Source organism: Sceloporus undulatus, chromosome 9, assembly GCF_019175285.1.
Source record: "Sceloporus undulatus isolate JIND9_A2432 ecotype Alabama chromosome 9, SceUnd_v1.1, whole genome shotgun sequence".
NCBI lineage: Eukaryota > Metazoa > Chordata > Lepidosauria > Squamata > Phrynosomatidae > Sceloporus > Sceloporus undulatus.
In genome coordinates this window covers 29824895-29835308 of record NC_056530.1, presented here as the reverse complement: position 1 = coordinate 29835308, position 10414 = coordinate 29824895, and the positions used below count along the sequence as shown (strand labels likewise).

General features: G+C 43.7%; 1 protein-coding gene across 1 annotated transcript; it reads right to left on the bottom strand.

Moving 5' to 3' along the window:
• Positions 1-2085: 2085 nt before the first annotated feature.
• Positions 2086-6778, bottom strand: LOC121915833 (extensin-like). Its single transcript, XM_042440376.1, has 2 exons — positions 6756-6778; positions 2086-3992 (listed from the first exon to the last, which is right to left on the bottom strand). The coding sequence occupies exon 2, from the start codon at positions 3946-3948 to the stop codon at positions 2710-2712; it is 1239 nt and encodes a 412-aa protein (XP_042296310.1). The 5' UTR covers positions 3949-3992; positions 6756-6778; the 3' UTR covers positions 2086-2709.
• Between the last annotated feature and the right edge of the window lie 3636 nt (positions 6779-10414).

The window sequence follows — 10414 nt, the reverse complement described above, 5'->3', positions numbered from 1 at the left end:
ATGGAATTAGCCTTACGGGGGGGGGGGTCCACACAGATTCTCGCATAACGCAAGGGCCCACTGTACATCCTTTCCTTTCTTCTAAGTTTGGGAGAAGAAAGGTAACAGAATGAAAATCAGGTGAAGAATTTACTATCTTGGCATGCCAGTGCTTGCCATGACTGTTCCCTTGGCCAATTCCCCTCATTCTCCATGACAAGAGCAAAATTCAGTTCTCATAATCCTGGACGGTTGACCAGTGGACCTAATCAAAAGGGGAAATCAGGGGATTCAAAAGGCATTATCCAGGGAAAGTCACACAATCGCGGCAAAATTATCACACACATGCAGATTAGAGTGGGGTTATCCAGGGAATAACCAACAACAAATAATTCACTGGATTTCCCTGCGAGTGATTTGTTGCTGGTTATTCCCTGATATTCCCAAGAAAAGCCCTCTGTAATCATGACATGTGTGATAATCTTAGCACGCTTCTAGGCACATGGGCCACAAAGTCCAAAAAACCCACAAGAAACTATGGATGCTGGTCATGAAAGCCTTTGACTTCGCAAAGTCCCATGTTGTCTGGTGCTTCTGAGATCTGAAGTCTGAAACAAATAGAGGACCAAAGGTTGGGAACCACAGATCAAAAGGATGACGCAAAGGAAAAATGATGCCAAAGAAGTTACCAAATTCTGGCAGGCATAACTGTTTGTGCCTCACCCCAAACTGTTTGATGGATGAGGAGCTGTGGATCCTTGAATCCATGGAGAAGGAATCTGTGTGGATACAGAGGGCAAACTATATACACATTATAATGCAACAAGAGTTACCTTCTGAATAAAACCTACAGTTCTGCTCAGATTAGGACTCACATTATGGTCCCTGGCGAGGAATATTTTGAGCTGTTTTATGCATTTGTGAAGTCGAAGGCTTTCATGGCCCACATCCATAGCTTTTTGTGGGTTTTTCGGGCTACGTGGCCATGTTCCAGAAGAGTTTATTCTTGACGTTTCGCCTGCATCTGTGGCTGGCATCTTCAGAGAAGAACCTACAGATGGTGGTGAAACGTCAGGAATAAACTCTTCTAGAACATGGCCACGTAGCCTGAAAAACCCACAAAAAAGTATTTTATGCATGTTTTTCACTGTTTCCATACTACCTGAGGAGACATAGAAATAAAGCACAGGTAGAAATAAAGCACCGCATTCATTGTCTTGGCTGGATCCTGTGGAATCCTGGGATTTGTAGTTCGGTGAGGGATTCGGCCTGGGCTGTTAAAGAGGTTGGGCGTCTCACCCAACTACCAACTTCGGCCTGATCTGCCAAAGAGTTATCCCAGGATTCTGTGCGAAAGTGGTGTCAAACTGATTTATTTTTGCAGTGTGGATATACCCCCAGGGCTCATAGAGGTCGCTCGGTCATAGAGTTGCCATAGGTCAGTGATGGTGAACCTATGGCACGCGTGCCAGAGGTGGCACTCAGAGCTCTCTCTGTGGGCACATGTGCCATCGTCCCAGCACAGAGTTTGCCAGACTTTGTTACTAGAAAGCCAGAGTTACATGGCACTATGCAATAAATAAGTGGGTTTTGGGTTGCAGTTTGGGCACTCGGCCTCGAAAAGGTTCACCATCACTGCCATAGATTAAAGCCTGCTTGACAACAAACAACTGCAACACACTTAGAATTTGATGCCGGGGAGTTCTATGGAGTCATCAAATTAAAAAAGGATTTAATAAGATGTAGCTACAGCAGTTCAAATGAAGCCATAGTGCTATAACTGTGTAGTATGAAAGGGCAGCACTGGGTAGTATTCATATACTTTTCATGTGTGTTTCTTCTCTCTTCTTGTCGACTGTCAACTGAAATGAACAATCATATATTCATTTATTTATGTTGGCGAGCACTGGATGTTTCTTGGAGAAGGAAAGGAGATGAGACGGTCTGGAAAGAAACAGCAGTTGAACCGGCTTGGGCAATTAAATGTTATATTCCCCAAACCGAGTAGAAATTAGGGAGTAGCCCTCAGAGTTCACATTATGTTCTTTAATAGAACATAGAATAGAATGGGCACAAACAGAGACATATCAAAAACAAAACATGGTACTTCTTGCTTAAATGTTTTATTTTTTAAAGTTTGGAATAATAGGTTCTATCAGTATAATCCAAAGATCATCGACAGATAGGTTAACTATAAGTACAGTAAGGTCATGAGATCGGCACCTTTGTGGTGCTACGTTTCCACTATGAAGTAGGTAATTACCTCCAATAGTCTCACCATGCGGAAGTAGACCCACAAAATCAGCTTCGTTTCTGTAATTATACCTTAATTAAATTCACAGTAAAAACCATAGAGGCATGCTTAGAACCAAATAGCTTTGGAAATTTAATGTGCTGGCCTGGATTGCAATCGTTAATAAGTGTGTTTCGCTAGGCTGAAGAAACCATTGATGGAGCCCAATAACCAGTTCTCTGAGATGGGACATTCGGTTTTAGAAAGATCAAGTAAATAAAGAAACAATTTAAACATAAATATGTCAATGGAGATTTAGTGATTTACGCTGATTAGCATGTGGACGGCAGTTCATACATATTAAGAGAATTGTTTCTTTCATTCTAGCATTTAAGGAACAAAAGGATGAGGTATGTTTAACATTGTAAAAGGAAACCAGGTGGGGAGAAAAGATGGGGAGAAAAGATTTTCTTCTCCAATACTTTCTTCTTGCTTGCTTACTTGCTCTGGTGTGGCCAAGTGCATGGTTGTTTCTTCTGCTGGTGAGCAATGGGAGATGGGCATTTTGTTGCTGGTGGGGAACATGGAGCCGGCTCCTTGCAAGGAGTTGGCTCCTTGCAGGGAGGCTGTGGGCATGGAGTTGGAACGACAACTATCGGTGGTTGCTTGCATGATGGCTTCTCTTGAGGACACGGAATTGGCTCTGGGCAGCAAGGGTTTGGGACAACCACTATTGGTGGCTCCTTGCAAGGCTGCTTCTCCTGAGGGCAAGGGACTGGCTCTGTTTGAGGGCAGCATGGATTTGGGACAACCACAATTGGAGGCTCTTTGCATGCTGGTTTCTCTTGGGGGCATGGAGTTGGCTCTGGACAGCATGGGTTTGGGACAACCACTGTTGGTGGCTCCTTGCAAGGTGGTGCTTTGCAAGGCTGTTTCTCCTGAGGGCAAGGAACTGGTTGTGGGCAGCATGGATTTGGGACAACCACAATTGGAGGCTCTTTGCATGCTGGTTTCTCTTCAGGACATGGAGTTGGCTTTGGACAGCAAGGGTTTGGGACAACCACTATTGGTGGTTGCTTGCAAGGCTGCTTCTCCTGAGGGCAAGGTTGTGGGCAGCATGGATTTGGGACAACCACAACTGGAGTCTCCTTGCATGGTGGCTTCTCTTGAGGACACGGAGTTGGCTCTGGGCAGCATGGAGGTGGTACAACAACTCTTGGTGGTTCTTTGCATGGAGACTTCTTCTCAGGACATGGTATTGGATCTGGACATGGAGTAGGAATGACCACTATTGGTGGCTGCTTGCATGGAGGCTTCTCTTGGCAGCAAGGTATTGGCTCTGGACACGGTGTTGGGACAACCACTACTGGTGTCTCCTTGCAGGGTTGCTTCTTCTCTGGGCATGGAGCTGGCTCTGGACATGGGCATGGAGTTGGGACAACCACTACTGGGTGCTTCTCTTGAGGGCATGGTCTTGGCTCTGGGCAGCATGGATTGGGCACCACCACTACTGGTGGCTCCTTGCATGGTGGTGGTCCCGCTGGGCTACATGGTTTCGGCTGAGGGCAGATCACCGGAGGACAAGTGATGGTCTGCTTGCACTGGTGTGGCTCTGGAGGACATTGTGGGATCTTCACCTCTGGTGGGCATGGAGATGGCTCTGGGTGTTTCTTGCACAATGCTGGTGGCAAGGTGTGTGTTTGCTTGCACTGATGCTGGTTGTTAAAGGAAGCCATTTTTCTTGTCTTTTCTCTTTTCACTGAAGTCCCAAAGAGCTAGCCTGTAGGGTAGAGGAAAAAAGGTTTTACATACAGTCCACACACCCTGTAATACCTGTACATAGAAGCAAAGAACTTGCATTCTCCTAACCTCACCTCTTCATGAACATAGGAAGCTACTCTTCTATTGAGTCAGATCCATGATCCATCAAGCTCAGCATTATCTACACTGATAGGTAGTGAGTCTTCAGGGTTTCAAACAAGAATCCCTCCTAGTCTTACCTGGAAACACTGGGAATTGAATCTAGGACCATCTGCATGCAAAGCAAGCACTCTAAACATGGTCTATATGCTTGAACTGAGGGTATAGGTGGTCTTTAGCCATAGAAGGACTCAGTAGGTCCTTGACCATCCAAATGCATAGGTTGGCTCCACCATGACCAACGGCTTTGAAGGGACACATATATCCTGGCTCCCCCTTAGAACTCTTCTAGGTCAAGAATATGAAACCTGCTATTTCTGTGCATTCCATCCTAAAATAAGATGTTGCAAACATGGGGAAAGTCCAAGGAAAGACAGCTGAAATTATCCAGGATTTCCATCAATGTCATGTTTTGCAGATGTGCTTGACTACAATTCCTATTGTGTCACAGCTCTATGAGAGTTGTAGTCCAACATAGGTGGGCCTCTGGCCAAGAAAGATCTCTGCACTACAGTTAATTGGCAATAATCCTTTAAAATAAAATTAGTTAGAATTTAAAACCACTCAAAGAAATTGATTTGCACCCCAGTCAAGGCCCTTCTCAGTCTTCTTTCCCCTCCTCCTTATAAAAAGCATATGGAACTCCCAGTATATGTGATGATAATGGGGAATGTGGCTTTATTTGCAAAGGCAATGGACTCTATCATGGCAGAATGGGAACAAAACTGGAAAGAGGGACGTCTGTCTCCTCGCCTAGAAGAGGATTAAAGGTAAGTTCTTGACCTGGGATAAATGCATGCAAGCTGGGCTTGTCCCACATCACTTGGGACTGTGTGGGAGGATATCATTTTGCAATGATTAATATTTATGCAAAAGACTCATAATATCAGAAGACCCAGAACACCGAAGTAACAATAACAGGCTATTGCAAGAACCGAACGCCTCATGCATGGATGAGAATGGAAGCCTAGTCTTCCAAGAAGACCTGGGAGGAACAACTGAGGGAGGTGGGTATGTTTAGCTTGGAGAGGAGAAAGAATGAGAGGAGACATGATAGCTATCTTAACATTTCTGAAGGGTTGTCATATAAAGAATGGAGCCAACTTGTTGTCTGCTGCTCCAGAGATTAGCATATGACCAAATGGATTCCAAGAAGAAAGTGATCCCTACTAAATATTAGGAACAACATCTTGTTTGTAAGAGCTGTTTGGCAATGGAATGCACTGGCATGGAAGGTGGTGGACTCACAACCTTCAAATACATGTTGAATGGACATTTCTACTTTAGTTGCATAGCAAGGGGTAGGATTGGATGGACTTTGTGGTCCCTTCCTACGCTAAGATGCAATGGTTTTATTAGTCTGTGTCTACTCCAAGATAAGACCCCTTGAGTTCAAGGAAACATAGCTAAAATCAGCATAATTGTCCATATATGGTTCCGTTTATCACACAATTATAGCATTATGATTCTACTTTAACTGCCATGGCAACACTCTACAGGGATTGTAGTTGGTTGAGGCACCAGAGATCATAGACTCATAGAGGTGGAAGCAGCCCCATAGGTCACCGACTCTACCCGCCACATCAATGCAAGAAATCCAACTAGAGCAATGGTTCTCAACCTTTGGTCCTCTAGATTTTTGAGACTTCAACTCCCAGAATTCCCGAACAATGAACATACTGACTGGGACAGCTGGGAATTGAAGTCCAAAACATCTGGAGGCCCAAAGGTTGAGAACCACTGAACTAGGGCATCCAAAGTAGGTAGCTCTCTAGCCTCTTTCTGAAGATGCCCAAAGAAACAGACCCCCGCCACCTCTCTAGGTAGTTGGTTGCATGGTCAAACAGTTCTTACTGTCAAGAAGTTCCTTCTGGTTCAGTGGAAATCTACCCTCCAGTAGCTTCAGACCATTAGACCTGGTTTTACCCTCTGGGACATCAGAGGCCAAATCTTCCCCTTCTTCTCCGTAGATCTCTAAAGAGTGAAATTATGTCACCTCTCCATCTTCTCTCCACTAAGTTGAACACGCCCAACTCTGTCAACCTTTCCTTTTATGCTTTCTTTGCCATACCTCTTATTGTCCTTGCTGCCCTTCTCTGAACCTGCTCCGGCTTGTCTATATCATTCCTAAAAAGAGGTGCCCAACCTATAACTCAGTGGTTCTCAACCTTCCTAATGCCGCGACCCTTTAATACAGTTCCTCATGTTGTGGTGACCCCCAACCATAAACTATGCTGTGTCTTTTAATGCGCTGCATTTTTCGATGGTCTTAGGTGACCCCTAAAGTTGGGAATCGCTGTGAAAGGGTCATTCGACCCCTAAAGGGGTTGCAACCCATAAGTTGGGAATCGCTGCTCTAAGTCCTACTTCTTCTTCTCAGACAATGACGCAAAGAGAACTGTCACCAGAAATAGAATGATCCAACCAATTGCAATATCATTAACATCACAACTACAACCAAACATCGATGCTCTTTTCAACGGCTAACATTGCCGGAAACGCATTTACTCGCACCATCACTGAGATGGTTAACCACTACTTCTTTCTCAGCGATTCCTTTGACTACAACGATCCTTGCAAAACATTTAGACATTTCCCTTCAAGTCAGCAGAAGGAGACTTACCCGACTGGTTGCGCCAATGGTGCTTGAAGGAATTCTGTGGCTCTGGGAATTGCAAATGCCTTTTATACAGTCCTCAAGTCCCTCCTCCGGATAGTGTGTGTAAGCCAGGATGACATGGATGTTTCACAATGGATATGCATCACGTCTTTCTTCCTTGCCTCTGGAAGGAAACACCCTTCTTGGACTCTCCCCTTATGATGGCTGAAGGCAATTTATGCCAGTCCTTTCCTTGATCAACATACCTGGAGCTATTCTAAAAAACAGAATTCCTGAAAACTGACCCATCACCTTTTCCGTTGGTGTCAACCGCCTTGGTCCCACAAGATAACAGCAACGGGGGGCCAGATTGTAATTTGGTTTAATATGCTACAGATTCAAAGCACAGGGAAATAAAAAGATCTGGGAAGGTTAATATTATATTTAGGTTCCCCAATGGGAAGGCTGTGTGATTGTCTCTCTCTTTGCTCCAGGGTAATTGAAAATGCAATATGGCTCAGAATATCATCTCAAAACAAGTAGGGCTTGCCAGATCTCTTCCTTTAGGGACAGTTATAACACACCGCCTGTCTAGTCGTTGTTTATTAGATCGTTTCAACCCTTTTTCTCTCCACTGGAAGAAAGTTTGTTTCTTTTCTGCGGACATAATAACCACCTTTTGGGCATAAAGCAACATTTGTCATACAGAAAACATTGGCCTGAGTCCTCTTGGTCATGTTCAACAAGAGTAGGCATGTTCAATCAATTAATAGTAAGTCTACACTTAGGTTAATTCCATTGAGTCTATAGACTGATGGAGCCAGGACCAACAAAGGTGATGTGTGGAATGAAAAAACCCGAGCAAGCAAATAAGATTGAGAGAAGGAGGGATATATATATATTGTACATGGCTAGAATTTGGCCATCCAATGAGCCAATGGCCAGAAGCTTTTCCTGACTACAGAAGACCCATTCTATCAGTGGAAATCATATTGGTGTTGACTAACCATTCATGGTTGGTTCCATCAGTTTACTCTAGTTGAGGCTCACTAACAGGCTTCAGACCAATGAGACGGAGAGGATGTGCTTCTTGATGCAACACATAGATACACACAACACAGTTACAGGATTTGTTACGATTAAGATTGACTGAAACACATAAGCTTAGAAGACTTTGGGAGAGGATTAGGTAAATCCTCATAAGAGGTAGATCTGTCAGTCATAAAGAGTCACAAAGGAGCAAAATGAAATACATCATATCGCCTCTTAACCTTCTCTTCTCCAAGCTAAACATCCCCAGCTCCCTAAGTCATTCCTCATAGGACATGGTTTCCAGACCCTTCACCATTTTAGTCGCCCTCCTTTGGACACGCTCCAGTTTCTCAATGTCTTTTCTAAATTGTGGCGCCCAGAACTGGACACAATATTCCAGGTGGGGCCTGACCAAAGCAGAATACAGTGGCACTATTACTTCCTTTGATCTAGACACTATACTTTTATTGATGCAGCCTAAAATCGCATTGGTCTTGTTAGCTGTCGCATCGCACTGTTGACTCATGTTCAACTTGTGGTCTACTTGGACTGCTAGATCCCTTTCACACGTAAATACCTCTCATTCATCCAGGTGTCTCCCATCCTATATCTGTTCATTTCATTTTTCCGCCCTAAGTGCAGTACCTTACATTTCTCCGTGTTGAATTTCATTTTGTTAGCTTTGGCCCAGCTTTCAAGTCTATTCATGTCATTTTGAATTTTGATCCTGTCCTCTGGAGTATTAGCTACTCCTCCTAATTTGGTGTCATCTGCAAATTTGATAAGTATACCCCCCAATTCTGTCCTCCAAGTCATTGATAAAGATGTTGAATAGCACTGGGCCCAGGACAGAGCCCCACTGGACACCCCACTGGTCACTTCTCTCCAGGATGAAAAGTTCTGATTGTATAATGCAATATTTATGCTTTCATGTCCAGTTTTGTTGGGAGTAGTCTGCCCCATAAAATAATAGAACAATGGATTTACACTTACACTACAAGGTTAAAGCTGTTTGATACCACTTTGGAGTCCTGGCTCTATCCCATGGAAACCTGGGATTTGTAGTACAGTGAGATGCTAATAGTACTATCAGTTATATTCCTCCCACCAACTAAAGGTAGAGTTCTCTACTGTACCAGAGATGTTTGAGCATTTCAACCAATCTACAGATCCCAGGATTCCATAGGACGGGGCAACCACAGTTAAAAGGGCACCAGATTGCTCTAAATGTGCAGGATACCTGCAAACACAGGATTGGAAGGGACCTTAACATCATCTTGTCCAAACCCAAGCTACTGGTTCAGAAATTGCTGTTACAACATCCTTGTTTGGTGGCCCTCCATTCTTTGCTTACATCCCTTTGACAAAAGTGGGTCCACAGTCTTCAGATGCAATTTGTTCCATGTTTGGACATTTTGTGTCCCCAGAAACTTCTCCACGACATTAGGTCAAAATATCCTTCCCTGGTGCATGACCAACTTAGACCTCCAGAGATCTATCTTCTGAAGCAACACCTCGAGCTGCTCAGACGTTTTGGTCTGAATCCCAACTTGGGGAAGTCCCAACTAGAGAACATGAATTGACTCAATGGTTGAATGGTGAGCCAACCGTAGGTAAATCCCATTGACTCAGTGGGACTCCTCTAATTGGGACTAATGACAGGATTCAAGCCTTTCAGTTGGTGACCTTATTGCTTTCCTAGTCACCTTTTTTCCAGGCTAAGCCTGCTTAACTCATTTAACTTGAAACCACAAATTTAATGTTCCTTTCGTTCTCTCCGTCTCTATTACTCTGATGGTTCATCTGAGATGGAGCCCTCAGGTTCACTACCATTTTAATTTCTCTTGTCAGGTTTTTTGGTTCCTCAATCCCTGATCTTCTTTATCTTTCTCTCCCTTGCTCTCTGTCCTTTTAGCTCTTGTTATATCCAGCTTAGATTACATAACATTACAGAACATATTATAGTGCTTCTGAGCACTGACAATATCCAATATCATTGGTATATGTCCTGTTCAAAGGGTAAAGTATGGCCCCTTTTTCATGGGGGATCAAGTCCCATAGTTAGTGTGGATAAATGAAAATGTGGTTAACACTGAATACTATTTTTTCCAACAGAGTCATGCTAGAAGACCTTCAGATGCCTAGGAAGGATTATTTAGTGGATCTGTAATGACAGAATATATATATTATTTTCATTACATTCAAAAATGGGATGGGTAGTCAGATCCCTACTGTATCTCCTTCCTTCCTTCCTTCCTTCCTTCCTTCCTTGGCCATAGAACAACCCATATTAACTATCTAAGCCTTCCTTCCTTTTGGAAGTTGGCCATAGAGCAACTCATATTAACTATCCAAGCCTTCTTTCCTTTTGGAAGTTGGTCATAGAGTAACACATATTAACTATCCAAGTCTTTATCCATAATGCCCAACAGAAACATTTTTGCTAACGTTACCAATGTGATATAGTGGTTTGAGCATTGGGCGAAGACTCTGAAGACCAGGATTCAATCCCCTTCTCAGCCATGGAAACCCATTGGGTGACTTCGGGTAACTCATTGAATCATAGAATTGTAGAGTTGGAAGAGACCTCAAAGGCCATCCAGTCCAACCCCATTCTGCCATGCAGGAACTCTCAGTCAAATAATCTCTGA

Bases quoted from the DNA above. Each gene is read 5' to 3' on its own strand.
- LOC121915833 (XM_042440376.1), bottom strand. From the start codon at position 3,948: ATGGCTTCCTTTAACAACCAGCATCAGTGCAAGCAAACACACACCTTG.